The following is a 14,911-nucleotide window of genomic DNA, read 5'->3' on the forward strand; positions in this document are numbered from 1 at the left end:
TCGGGCCGAGAACCTGTGGCTAGATAGACAATAGAAGATAATATACTACTATTATTCTGCTAATATTTATTGACATAAATACTAAACCAACTCCTCGTGAATTGTCATTCCATCCCTAGAGTAAACCGGGTCTCTATGCTCACCATAGGAACTTTTGTTTGCATTAGATGATGGTGAGCACAGAGACCCACATCTGGCCAGGAACAGGAGACTATAGAATGACCAGCCCTAAATGGAACATATATATTGTACTCCTAAAGGTTCAGGGATCATTGCGGAAGAGGAGGAAGAAAGCTCTAGGATCCAAAGGTGGGCAATGGCTATAAGGAAAAGCTAGAAGGCAGCAGAAGTCCATGGACTTTGGTCAAACTCAGTCAAAGAGCACATAGCTCTGGATCCAGGCTGGGCCTGAGGCAAGAGAGCTCACCATGCAACTCCTACCTGGGCTTGGAGGGGAGACGTGGATGGATGACAGTGTGACAGTCCTGAACTAGAACCCTAACTGGGACTGAACATGAAGTTGCACTCTGTAGGAGACAGAACTGAGTCAGACTCATGGAGATGGCTTGCAAATGTGACTCCACCTCCGTCTGGGCCTGTAGGCTTGGAGTGGACAAGACTGGCATGGAGTTGGGGTCCTGGGTCAGACTCAGCAAGGCAGTGTGTAGATGCCTGGACTAGCAATGTTTATATCATTGAGATGACTATATCACCACCTGCAATCACTTATTTTTCCAGCCCTTAGCACATGTTCAGTGTTCCCTGTATACAAGGACACATAATTCATTTTTGTCTAATGCAGCAGAGTAAAAACATTAACTTGGAGGTTTGAATGATGTGTTATAGGCATAGATACACTCTTCTGTGACTTTACAAACAGCAAACTAAATTGATCACATTTTCTAAAAACTATTGCATCTGAGAGTGGCTCAGAGAACTCTATGCCCTAATGCCTGGGCCCAATTTTGAGCAACTTAGTGTTTGTTAACTTGTATCTATTTTCTACAATCAACCAAGTGTTAATTAAACCCAGTGCAGCATCTCCATGGCAATGACTTTGGCATCAGGAGACCCACTGAAGACCTTGTACTACCAAAAAAAAGTAACTACTTTATGGTCACTATTAGCTGTGACTGTGCTAGTTGGTTAATTAATATAAAAGGGCATGAGGAGGTCGATTGCATTTGATTGTGGTCTGGGTCACAGACTCTAGACCACGATTACGTCTGACTCTGAGTATGCACAGACTTTAACATACTTCAGGGTTTCCTCTCTTCTTTTAGCAGTTTAATGTGGCTTCTTTACCACTGCCTCTGTGTCTCTGGCCTTTCTCAAGAATAGAAAAAGGAAAGAGGAGCTTGCCCATGGAGAGCAGGCGACTACCTTCAGCTGATTCTATTAGCATTGAGAAGCAAGAGGAAACACCTACCTCCAACAGCACATAGGTTTTCATAACTCAGGTAAGAAACAGAGAGGGCTGATGGGTTCAACCTAGAGCTGTGCCAATAACAAAAAAGGAAAGCCACACTTAAGGGCACAGGTTCCAAACAACGTTAGTCAGGAATAGCTAGCCTTAAAGTGAATGTCTATAAAGTGGTACATTTAAATTTCATACTTGTTCTAAATTAACTTAATTGTTTCCCTGCCTAAATTTACATAGATCTCTTCATTCAATTCTCATTTAATTCAGCAAGTAACTCAAAAGCATTTTAACTATAAAAGTTAAATAATGAACTAAAACTAAGAGGTATTAGGTAAGATTTAGAAAAAAATTAAACTAAACACTGAGCTGATAATTCAGTAAATGTACAAATAATTGAGGTTGAAGAGTGTAAGGAAATACTGCATTCCCTGAGCCCAAAAGTACAGTCAAGAAGAGCAGCAGGAACATAGAGACCAGGGAGACAACTATAAAACACAAGAGAACTGCTGTGTAACAAGAGCTGTCTCCAAGAGCCGGCACCTTACTGACGGGTAACACTCCCCCAAGCACAGAGCAACCTACGCTGTTGCCAACGCCCTCACTCTGCTTCCTGGCCTTACTACCTTCCAGTTGTCTGTCTGTCAGCCGAGTCTTCTAGGCTAGAACCTTAGGATCATTCAGGCTGTGACATTTACAACCCTGCCTTCCTAGAGAGTGATGAGGGTTAGCCAGTGCTGTGAAGATTAATCGCCAAGCTTATCCTGTCGATTTTTTCTTATGCCAATACAAATGCAAAGCCATGTGCCAGTCACTCTCCAAACTGCCAGCTCTCCTACCCTGACCTTTCTCAGTGTGATCATTGTATGAGAGTTTCATACAATGTGTGCTGATTGTGTTCAACCACTACCTCCCTGCACCCAAACCCATCTCCTCTTCCCAACCCACTCAACTATGACTTTTTTTTAACCCATCAATTCCAATTTATGCTGCCCAAATACTCTTGGATGTGTGACCCTTACTGGAGGATAGTCAGCCTGCCATGGCTCACACTGTTAAAACTGATCCTTCCTCTCCCAAAAGATATTAATTGCCAGCACCTCCTTGGCTAGAGGTGTGACTTCATGCCCACCTGCCCTCTCCATGCTGGAATTTTGTCAAGACAAAAAGGCAGAATCCTTTCACTGTCCTTCTGGATGGAGGCAGTTAGAGAAAAGGACATCTGCTCCAGCATGCATTAACTTCCAAGGTGAAATGGATGAGAGGGTGTCTGAGCAGATTGCACAGGTGCTGTTTCCTTTAAATATGATCGAGGAGAGTGAAGGAATACCCTGCCCTCTCTTCCTTGTCCCCTCCCCCATAGAACCACTCACACAAAATACAGCATAGTCTAACCCTGGTTCCATTAGCTTTGGGAATGAACCTAGATGGGGTCACCAACATCTGTGATTGTCAAAGTTCTACAAACAGAGAATGCTTAAGAAGGACCTGTATTTAAAGTGAATAATTATGGGTGAATGCTGCGGCACACACCTATAATCCAAGTACGCAGTGTGGTGGAGAGGCAGAGGCAGGAGGATCACTCCGAGTTCACAGCCACGGTGAGCACCATAGGAGCACAGCACAAGAGCATCATAGTGAGACCCTGTCTCCCACGCAGTTCGTGCTGGCTGAAGTTAAATTCTTTATCTGCTCAGAGACACATATGTAGGTTTTCTGCATGTGTTAAACAGCAAAGGAGCTTTCCAGTTTTTCTATTTGGAGGACAGCAGATGGAGATAAACACTGAAGATCAAAGTACAGATGGTCTTGAACATAGATGCCACTGCACTCACCCATAAGTATTTACTTTAAATATAGGTCCTTCTTAAGCATTCTCTGTTTATAGAACTAGCTTTGTGTGTATGTGTGTGAGAGAGAGAAAGAGATCTATTAACCCCCTACTAGCCTTGAAAAGCAGTGATTGCTCACTTCACCAGAACAATAAAAAATCAGAGTTATAGAATTTGCATCCAACAGGTCGGAGTCTAAAGTAAAACCCATATATGCCTGAACATTATCTACATGCAGAAATTCACTAGCAGGCCAAGAATTAAAAACGTTGGACTTAGAATAGGGAATAGTTTACCACACTATCAGTCAGTAAATGCTTATGTGAGGCTTTGGGCAAGTAATCAGAAGAATGAGTGAGGGGAAAGAAAAGGATGTCTGTCTGAGGAAGGCTAAGAACAATTATTAAAAACAAAAAGCACCAGAAACAAGACAGTTCTCCTCTGCAATCAAGGAGAGGCCATTGTGTTCTCCAGAATCATTTGTCTACTTGGATTAAAATTATAAACACTAAACAGTGTCCAGTTTCATGAATGTTGTCCGCAAAGTGCTTTGTTCATATAACAAATAAAAGAATGGAAGATAAATTGAAAACATTGCTTTCCAAGAAGTACACAGTGCTTCAACATATATCTATGTTTCAATCATCACAACTTTAACAATGATCTCTTCTACTGAATGTGTTTTACCTTTCAACTGTGAGCAAATAGATGTCTTGCCTGGGACCTGTTTATGTATTTATTACTACTGCACATCTAGTGCCTAAAAAATTATTGTAATCTAATCACACAGCTAGGTATTTTGTGTTACTATTTGATGGCTTCTGTTGAGATCTCTCCTAAGGTAGGTGCCAAACTTTTTATTATTAATATTAGCTAAAGTAATAATTCTAATTGTTTATAAATGTGATGCACTTCTCACTTCCTTAGGGTCCTATCTTCTAGAGAGCAGCAAGTGCACTCAAGCTTAGGATAACTCTAGACAATACAACTCCAAACCCACATTCTCGTCAGTTCTTTTTCCTCATTTTAAAGATGATTTTACTTTTGTTTATGTGCACTGGTGCTTTGCCTGCATTATGTCTGTGTGAGGGTGTCAAATCACTTTGAGCTGGATTGCAGACAGTTGTGAGTTGCCATCTGAGTGCTGGGAATTGAACCCGGGTCCTCTGGAAGAGCAGCCAGTGCTCTTAACCGTGAGCCATCTCTCCAACCCTTCTTTTTCCTAATTTTTATTGTTTGTGTTTTTTTGTTTGGTTGGTTTTGATTTTTGGTTGTGGGGGTGTTTATTTGCTTTTGAGACCGGGTTTCTCTGTGTAGCCCTAGCTTTCCTGGAACTTGCTCTGTAGACTAGGCTGACCTCCAAACTCAAAAAGATTCACCTGCCTCTCTCTCAAGTGCTGGTATATAAAGGCATATGCCACCACTGCCCAGAGTTCCTAATTTTTTTTTGGTTTTTTTCCAGACAGGGTTTCCTAATTTTTTTTGACGAGGAAGGGATTTCCAGACAGGTTTCTCTGTAGCTTTGGAGACTGTCCTGGATCTCACTCAGTAAACCAGGCTGGCCTCGAACTCACAGAGATCCTCCTGTCTCTGATTCCCAAGTGCTTGATCAAAGGTGTGTACCATTATCCCCAAGGTTTTCCTAAATGTTAAACTAAATTTGTCTTTAAGGTTTGCATGTGTGACATCCTAGGCCATTGGCTCAGAAATCCTTAAAATATAATGAAGTAGGCAATCCACATGTCCAAGAAGAAACAGCTGTTACTCCGGGTTGTCATGGAGCCTATCCTGAGGCCAATGACAACAGCTTAGCCTTGCAGGTTGTTAATAATAACTTATGAGAAGCTGTTAAGTGCATTAATGTGTCCTAGACACGCAGGTAAATTTGAATTCAGTATCTGTCAAATTCACATCTTCCTCTTAAGGGTCCAAATGTAGTGGAGAAAGCTATGAAAACAATGCAATGCAACATTTCAGAAATTGAGGGGAATTTCAAGTTAAGTTTTTCATTCAATTCTTTAAGTGAGCTCTAAAGAAGAAACAATTCTTTTGATCAGAAATTAGCGAAAGTTTTCCCGAATGTGTGATTTGAAAGAAGCCTAACTACAAAGCATCTATAAATAAAAATATGAATAAGCTAACTTAAATAATAGAGGCAAGGATGCATATTCTTCTTTCCCGCCGTGTGGAATACACATGTTCAGAACTTGAGAACTCTGGGGATGCGTTACCAGAACTATTGTGAAGACAATTCTCATGGACCACAGCGTGATTTCCAATTTTCATTGCATGGAACAACAGGAAGGGGGAGGAATGGAGAGTTTCGAATAAACCCTGGAAGCACGAGAAGCACGGGCGGAGCCGCAGTCATTCTCTGCTTCTGCTAACGCGCAAAGACATCCCCTCCCTGCCTGGGACTGAAGCGTGATGACAGGTCCTCCATGGAGTGTGCAAACGAGACTGTGGTGAGGGAGTTTGTCTTTCTTGGCTTCTCGTCTCTGGCCGAGCTGCAGCTGCTGCTCTTCATCGTCTTCCTGCTCCTCTATTTGTTTACTCTGAGCACCAATGCTGTGATCGTCTCCACCATTGTGCTAGAGAGGGCCCTTCACACCCCCATGTACTTCTTCCTTTCTGTCCTCTCCTGTTCGGAGACCTGCTACACCTTTGTCATTGTGCCCAAGATGCTGGTTGACTTGCTGGCTCGGAAGAAGAGCATCTCGTTCCTCGGCTGCGCCATCCAAATGTTCGCCTTCCTCTTCCTCGGTTGCTCCCACTCCTTCCTGCTGGCAGTCATGGGTTATGATCGCTATGTGGCCATTTGCCACCCTCTGCGATACACAGTGCTCATGGGGCACAGGGTATGCGTGGGGCTCGTAGCTGCTGCCTCTGTCTGCGGCTTCACTGTAGCACAAGTTATCACACCCTTGGTGTTCCGCCTACCCTTCCAGACCTCCAACCAACTCCGTCACTTTTTCTGCGACATCTCCCCGGTCCTCCAGTCGGCATGCCATCATGCCCACTTCACTCGGATCGCCATCTTCCTGCTCTGTGCACTGGTCCTAGTCATCCCTCTGTTGCTGATCTTGGCGTCGTACATTCGCATTATGTCTGCCATCCTCCAGTTCCCTTCCAACTTAGGCAGGTACAAGGCATTTTCCACCTGCGCTTCTCACCTCATTGTTGTCGTGGTCCACTACGGCTGTGCCTCCTTTATCTACCTAAGGCCTAAGTCCAGCTACCCTTCACGCCAGGATGCTCTGATATCGGTGTCCTACACTATCCTAACTCCATTGTTCAACCCAGTTGTCTACAGCTTAAGAAACAAAGAGTTCAAGTCAGCTCTTCATAGAGTTATAGAAAGAACAGTTACCCTAAGGCAACGCTAATGAGTATTCTGCCTGTTTCAAATAACTAAGACTAACCGGACACAGAGGGAAATTCTCCAGATGGAAATAAATGAGCAGTTGAGCAACATGTCCACAGACAGAGAATATTTTCCCCTCACTTCCGATATAAAATTCAGAAACAGTATCTTGCCTTGATGACATGAAATATTGCCCACTAAAGAATGTTACACGAGCCCATTTCTGTCCTAGGGGGCCAGTGTTGTGGCTAATCTCGACTGTCGGTTCACAGAGGAGTTAGAATCAGCTAAGACACATGCTCCCGGGCAGATGCGTGAACACATTTCCAGAAGTGATTAGCTGAGGGGAGATCATCCCTCAGAGTGAACAGAGCCTTTCAGCACGGGGCCCAGATGTAAAGACGTCTAAGTAAAGGGCTGTTGCTTGCCACCTGCCTTCCCAAGCTGTGTCTATGGCTGTTATTTTTGTTGTTGCTGCAGCTGCTGCTGCTGCCACCCTTTGGTGGTCCCAACACACTCAGAGGACAAGGACAGAGGACAAGTGGGTCTCCAGGGACCTTCCAGGCCTGTAACAAAAACTTTTTGTTGTTGTTGTTAGGTTTGTGAGACAGGGTATCTCTGTATAGTTTTGGAGGCTGTCCTGGAACTCGCTCTGTAGACCAGGCTGGCTTGGAACTCACAAAGATCCGCCTGCCTCTGCATCTGCTGGGATTAAAGGCGTGCGCCACCAACGCCCGGCTAGCATAAACTTTTTGACTGTTGAGAAATCAGCCTTATGGAATGAGCACCTCTAATGCAACGTGCACATAGCCATTACTGGACTACATATTCAGTCCCTCCTGTGTGGACCATTCTAGCGGCTCTGTCCCCCCAGGGAACCCTGTCGGATGCACTGGAAAGTGCTTTATTTCCAGGTTGTGCTCTTTCTGAGTAATTTCTGAACTGTGTTATTTCAATATAAGTAAGTTACGATTTTAATGAGATAATTGGAAAACTACCAGCCAAAGTTTGGTGTATATGATATAGGCAACTGATTCTCTCATAGAAAGTCATAAGACAACTATTTTGGTGTTTCTTTAAGTTTTTATTCAAATCTACTGTGTGCTGATAATATCAGCGTATCTAATGAATACGACCTTTTTTCCCTGATATTTAAAACCTATTTTACTCAGCATTCACCAAGTGGAGAGCTCTGTGCAGAGTCACAAGTGTCTGTTCTTCGTGTGAGTCAGGGTCCACAGGTGGGTAGGACCAGAGCCAGAGATGGCCATCTTGTTTACCTCTTGATGAAGGACTGGGAAATGCCTGGAGATCTGCAATTTGGATGTCTGACTGTTCATGTTTCTTTCTGTGGTCTGATGTGAATAAAGGTTTCTCAATTCATTTTCTTCTTCCTGTTTTCCTTTTCTTTCACTCATTGCTTCTTCAGTGGTGAAGATTAGTGGTGTAAGCCTTCCAGGTAGTGCAATAAGAAAAAAGAAAAGGAATCTCCCATCAAACGCCTGCTCAGTTTGCAGCCTGTCTGCTAGGGTGTCCACCAACTTCATTTCTTCCATATCTTTAAATCTTGAGACAGTACATGGGCAGGGCTTGAAGGAAATGACTACTCGAGCAAACTTCAAGTTAACTCATGCAGCTGCCAAGTTATTTTCTCTCATTTGCATGATAATTACATCAGTCTCCCGGACTACCAAGTTGTCTCATGAAAAGGAAATGGGCTGATTATGAATCCCTTTAACATGTCAGTTGTTTGTGCTTCGTACTGCATAGAGTGTCTTTAAAAGGTTGCTCCCTGTGTAGCTTAAAGCAGCCTTGAGAAGTATGCATTGTGGTCCACATTTTGTAGATGGTAAACGGATACTAAGAGGACTGAAATGATCTCCTTATCGATGGATAGAAGAATGTGAGTGCACATCTGATGCTGAAACTGTGCTCTCCTGTGACCCTCTGTAATAGTGAGTGTTCCCATTAACAGAGACTAGACCATGTAAATATGTAGACGACTAAGTCCCCTGACATCTGTAGAAAATACCTCAGCCTTGGGTACACTGTCTATTTGGAGTAATATTATAGAAGACAAACAAACAGAAAAATCATTGTGTATCAACAGGATGTGGTATAAGGGTCAGGAAGACGGCTCGGTAGGTGAAGTTGTAAGCTGTCAAGCCTGAACACCTGACCCTAGAACAAGCATGGTGGAAGGAGAGAACTAACTCCTGCAGGTTAGCATTTGACCACCACATTCACACAATGGCATATGCACACCAACACACATGTACACACACACACACACACACACACACACACACTTGATAAAATAATGGAAAATCCTTAAGTAGAAAACAAACAGCACCTCTCAAACTCAAACAACAAAAAGGTCATGGATATTAGACTGCATTTTCTGACATTTAATCCTTCCTTCTATTTTTCCTTACAAATAAAGAGTTAAATCTACCTTGGACCCATGATCTCTTAAGTTTTACCTGAACTTCCTGGTCATTCCAGGCACGCATACACACACACACACACACCTTGAGAGCTTTATCTCCAAATCAAAATATAACTTGAAGGAAAGTGGTGCCATTCTGAGATTTGCAGTTCGCTTTTAAAGAGACTCCTGCAGGCCATCTGCCTAGGCCACAAGTTCCAGCTGAGTTTACCAAAACACCAGCCCCTGAGCATCAGGCATAAGGAACTATAGCGACATGTGGAGAAAAGCCTAGAAAGGGAAGAAACTCTGCTATCAAGAGCTAATAGGGACTTCAGCCCTTCCAGGCCCCAACCTCCCGAGATCCCAGCTTCAGGTGAGCTTGGGTCTCTGGGGGGACACTCTCCATCCCCTGCCCAACACCCATCCTCTGGATCTTCTGGGGTCACTCATGGCATCCAGAAGACCCACCCACACAGAGAAGACATCAGCCCTTCCAGACCCCAACCTCCGGCGACCCCAGCTTCAGCTTCAGCTTCAGGGTCAGCGTCCCCAGCTTCAGCTTCAGGAAGGAAGGAAGACCAGTGGAGACAGAAAGACCCCAACTGCACCCCCTGGAAGAAGAGATGGGAAGAAGAAAGAATAAGAGCACACTCAGCAATAGAAAGACCAACATGACTCCACCAGAATCTAGGGAACCAACGCCAGCAAGACCTGAAAAGCACTACATAGATGAAGCAGAGGAGACAGACCTTAAAAATTATTTTATGATGATGATAGAGAACCTCAAAGAGGAAAGCAGGAAATCCCTTAAAGAAATAGAAGAAAAAACAAACAAAAAATCCATGAAATGGGGGAAAAATTCAAGAGATAAACAAATCTCTCAAAAAATCTGAAGAATGCAAAAAAAAAACCAACCAAACAAATGAAGGAAACAACTCAAACAATTGAAGGATTGAAAGCTGAAATAGAAACAATAAAGAAAACACAGAATGAGGGGATGCTGGAAATAGAAAAGCTGGGCAAATGATCAGGAACAACAGATGCAAGTATCACCAATAGAGTACAAGAGATAGAAGAGAGAATCTCAGGTGTTGAAGACTCATTAGAAGATATACAGTTGTCAACCAAAGAAAATCTCAAAACCAACAAATCCCTAACACAAAATATCCAGGAAATATGGGACACCGTGAAGAAGACAAACCTGAAAATAATAGGTATAGAAGAAGGCAAAGAAATACAACTCAAAGGTACAGAAAAGATATTCAACAAATCATAGAAGAAAACTTCCCTAACCTAAAGAAGGATATGCCTATGAAAATACAAGAATCCTACAGAATACCAAATAGGGTGGACCAGAAAAAAGCAGTCACCTCGCCATATAATAAATAAAACATCAAACCAACAGAATAAAGAGAAAATATTAAGAGCAGCTAAAGAAAAAGGCCAAGTAACATATAAAGGCAGACCTATCCGAATTACACCTGACTTCTCAATGGAAACTATGAAAGCCAGAAGATGCTGGACAGATGTCCTACAAACGCTAAGGGAACAAGGATGCCAGCCCAGACTACTATATCCAGGAAAGCTTTCAATTACCATAGTTGGAGACAACAAATATTCAATGACATAGCCAGATTTAAACAATACGTATCCATGAATCCAGCTCTACAGAAAGTGCTAGAAGTGAAACCTAGACCCAATGAAAATAACTACACTCACAAAGACACAGGCAGTAGATAATCCCACTTTACCAAACACCGAAAGAAAAAGGGAGGAGAACCTTCACAAAATAACTCCACTACCAATAAATCAAGCACAAAGAAGAATCATCAATCAATGGTCATTGATATCCCTCAATGTCAATGGTCTCAACTTGCCTATAAAAAGACACAGACTAGCAGAATGGATACGAAGACAGAACCCATCCTTCTGCTGCATACAAGAAACACATCTCAACATCAAAGACAGACGTTACCTCAGAGTAAAGGGTTGGGAAAAGATTTTCCAATCAAACGGACCCAAGAAACAAGCTGGTGTAGCAATCCTAATATCTAACAAACTAGACTTCAAATTAAAATCAATCAAAAGAGATAAAGAAGGACATTTCATTTTCATCAAAGGAAAAGTCCATCAAGATGAAGTCTCAATTTTGAACATCTATGCCACAAATACAAAAGCACCTACATTCATGAAAGAAACATTACTAAAGCTCAAATCCCATATAAAAACTCACACACTAATAGTAGGAGATTCCAACACTCTGCTCTCACCACTAGAAAGGACCTCTAGACAGAAACTTAACAAAGAAACAAAAAAACTAATAGAAGTTATGACCCAACTGGGTTTAACAGACATCTATAGAACATTCCACCCAAATACAAAGGGATATACCTTCTTCTCAGTGGCACATGGAACCTTCTCTAAAATTGACCACATAATAGGAAACATAGCAAATCTCCACAGATACAAAAAAAAATGGAATAACCCCCTGTATCTTATCAGACCACCATGCATTAAAATTAGAATTCAACAATAACACAAATCCCAGAAACTCTACAAACTCATGGAAACTGAACAATGCACAATTGCACCATCCCTGGGTAAAGGAAGAAATAAAAAAGAAATTAAAGACTTCCTGGAATTCAATGAGAATGAAGACACAACATACCCAAACTTATGGGACACTCTGAAAGCAGTGCTGAGAGGAAAGGTCATAGCACTAAGTGCCCACTTGAAGAAACTAGAGAACAGTCACACTAGAGAATTAATAGCACAACTGAATGCTATAGACCAAAAAGAAGCAAACTCACCCAGGAGGAGCAGACGCCAGGAAATAATCAAATTGAGGGCTGAAATCAATCAAGTAGAAACCAGAAAAACATTACAAAGAATCAATGAAACAAAGAGTTGGTTCTTTGAAAAAATCAATGGGGAGACCCTTTGTCCAAACTAAACAAAAGGCAGAGAGAGAGAGAGCATGCTAATTAACAAAATCAGAAATGAAAAGGGGAACATGACAATGGACACTGAGGAAATCCAGAGAATCGTCAGAGCATACTTTGAAAACCTGTACTCCACAAAATTTGAAAATTTAAAGAAAATGGACAGTTTCCTGGATAGATATCACTCGCCAAAACTAAATCAAGAACAGATAAACGATCTAAACAGACCTATAACCCTGAATGAAATAGAAGCAGTCATCAAAAGTCTCCCAACCAAAAAAGCCCAGGGCCAGATGGCCTCAACGCAGAATTCTACCAGAAATTCAAAGAAGAGCTACTTCCAATGTTCCTCAAAGTGTTTCACATAATAGAAGTGGGAGACTCACAGCCAAACTCTTTTAACGAGGCTACAATTACCTTGATACCCAAGCCACACAAAGACACAATAAGAAAGAGAACTACAGACCAATTTCCCTCATGAACATCAATGCAAAAATACTCAATAAAATACTACCAAACTGGATTCATGAACACATCAGAAAAATCATCCACCATTGTTGGCGAAGTCCTGTGTATATGTCAATAAAGCACTGTTGGCCAATAGGGAACTAAGATAGGTGGGACTAGGAGTCCAGGAGGACTCTGGGAAGGAGAAACACAGAAAGTCGAGATGTAACGCCATGGGGTAGGAAGCCCGAAAACTTCTCCGGTAAGAGATATACTTAGATTACATTTATGGGATAATTACTCAAGTCAGAACTAGCCAGTAAGAAACAAGCAAGGCCAACAGCTTCATAATTAATATAGCCTCCTGTGTGTTTATTTGGGACTGATGCAGCTCTAGAACCAGGCTGGTGGGAAGGCTTCTCTCAAGGAAAGGATTCCCTTTACACACCATGATCAAGTAGGCCTCATCCCAGGAATGCAGGGATGGTTCAACTTTAGAAAATCTATTAATCTAATTCACCATATAAACAAATGCAAAAGAAAAGCCACATGATCATCTCACTAGATGCTGAAAAAGCCTTTGACAAAATCCAGCACCCCTTCATGATAAAGGTCCTTGAGAGCTCAGGAATATCAGGAACATATCTGAATATAATAAAAGCAATATACAGTAAACCAACAGCTAACATCAAACTAAATGGAGAGAAACTCAACACAATTCCTCTAAAATCAGGAACAAGACAAGGCTGTCCACTCTCTCCATATCTCTTCAATATTGTACTTGAAGTTCTAACTACCACAATAAGACAACAAAAGGAGATCAAGGGGATACAAATAGGAAAAGAAGAAGTCAAGCTTTCACTATTTGCCAATGATATGATAGTTTACATAAATGACCCAAAAAACTCCGCAAAGGAACTCCTAGAGCTGATAAACACCTTCAGCAAAGTGGCAGTATACAAGGTTAACTCAAAAAATCAGTGGCCCTATTGTATACAGATGATGAAGTGGCTGAGAAAGAAATCAGAGAAACATCACCCTTTACAATAGCTATAAGCAGCATCAAATATCTAGAGATAATATTAACCAAGGAAGTGAAAGACCTGTATATTAAGAACTTTGAGTCTTTAAAGAAAGAAATCAGAGAAGATACCAGAAAATGGAATGATCTCCCATGCTCTTGGATTGGTAGGCTCAACATAATAATAATGGCAATCTTGCCGAAAGCAGACTACAGATTCAACGTAATCCCTATCAAAATTCTGGCACAATTCTTCACAGACCTTGAAAGAACAATAATCAACTTTATATGGAAAAACAAAAGTCCCAGGATAGCCAAAACAACCCTATACAATAAAGGAACTTCAGGAGGCATCACTATCCCTGACTTCAAGCTCTATTATAGAGCTATAGTCCTGAAAACAGATTGGTATTGGCACAAAAGTAGACAGGTAGATGAATGCAACCGAATTGAAAACCCTGAGTTTAACCCACACAACTATGAACCCTTGATTTTGACAAAGAAGCTAAACTATACATGGAAAAAAGAAAGCATCTTCAACAAATGGTGCTGGAATAACTGGGTATTGGTATGCAGAAGACTGCAGATACATCCATTTTTATAGCCTTGTACAAAACTTAAGTCCAAGTGGATCAAAGATCTCAACATAAATCCAACCACACTGAAACTCTTAGAAGAGAAAGTGGGAGATACTCTTCAACGAGTTGGTTCAGGAGATCACTTCCTGAACATAACACCAGTGGCACAAACACTGAGATCGACAATTGACAAATGAGACCTCCTGAAACTAAAAAGCTTCTGTAAGGCAAAGGACACAGTCAACAAGACAAAAAGACAGTCCACAGAATGGGAAAAGATATTCACTAACCCTACATCTGACAGAGGGCTAATCTCCAAAATTTACAAGGAACTCAAGAAGCAAGTCTCCAAAACACCAAAGGATCCAATTAAAAGGTGGGGTACAGAACTAAATAGAGAATTCTCAATAGAGGAGTCTAAAATGGCCAAGAGACACTTGAGAAAGTGCTCGACATCCTTAGCCTTCAGGGAAATGCAAATCAAAACAACTTTGAGATTCCATCTTACTCCTTTCAGAATGGTTAAAATAAAAAACACCAAAGACAATTTGTGCTGGAGAGGATGTGGAGAGAAGGGAACACTCCTCCACTGCTGGTGGGAGTGCCAACTCGTGCAGCCACTTTGGAAATCAGTATGGAGATTCCTCAGGAAAATGGGAATCAATCTACCACAAGACCCAGCAATTCCACTCTTAGGCATATATCCAAAGGAGGCAAATTCATACAACAAGGGCATCTGCTCCACTATGTTCATAGCAGCATTATTTGTAATAGCCAGAACCTGGAAGCAACCTAGATGCCTCTCAACTGAAGAATGGATAGAGAAAATGTGGTACATTTACAGCACTAGAAGAAACCATCCTGAGTGAGGTACCC

At 41.8% G+C, this 14,911-nt stretch overlaps 1 protein-coding gene across 1 annotated transcript; it reads left to right on the plus strand.

Annotated features, from left to right (window-relative positions):
- Positions 1–5,693: 5,693 nt before the first annotated feature.
- LOC101826980 (olfactory receptor 10K2-like) lies at positions 5,694–7,136 on the plus strand. The gene has a single exon (XM_005077722.3). The coding sequence runs from the start codon at positions 5,694–5,696 to the stop codon at positions 6,636–6,638; it is 945 nt and encodes a 314-aa protein (XP_005077779.1). The 3' UTR covers positions 6,639–7,136.
- The last annotated feature ends 7,775 nt before the right edge of the window (positions 7,137–14,911 follow it).

Source organism: Mesocricetus auratus, unplaced genomic scaffold (genome assembly GCF_017639785.1).
Source record: "Mesocricetus auratus isolate SY011 unplaced genomic scaffold, BCM_Maur_2.0 Super-Scaffold_100041, whole genome shotgun sequence".
Classification (NCBI taxonomy): Eukaryota; Metazoa; Chordata; class Mammalia; order Rodentia; family Cricetidae; genus Mesocricetus; species Mesocricetus auratus.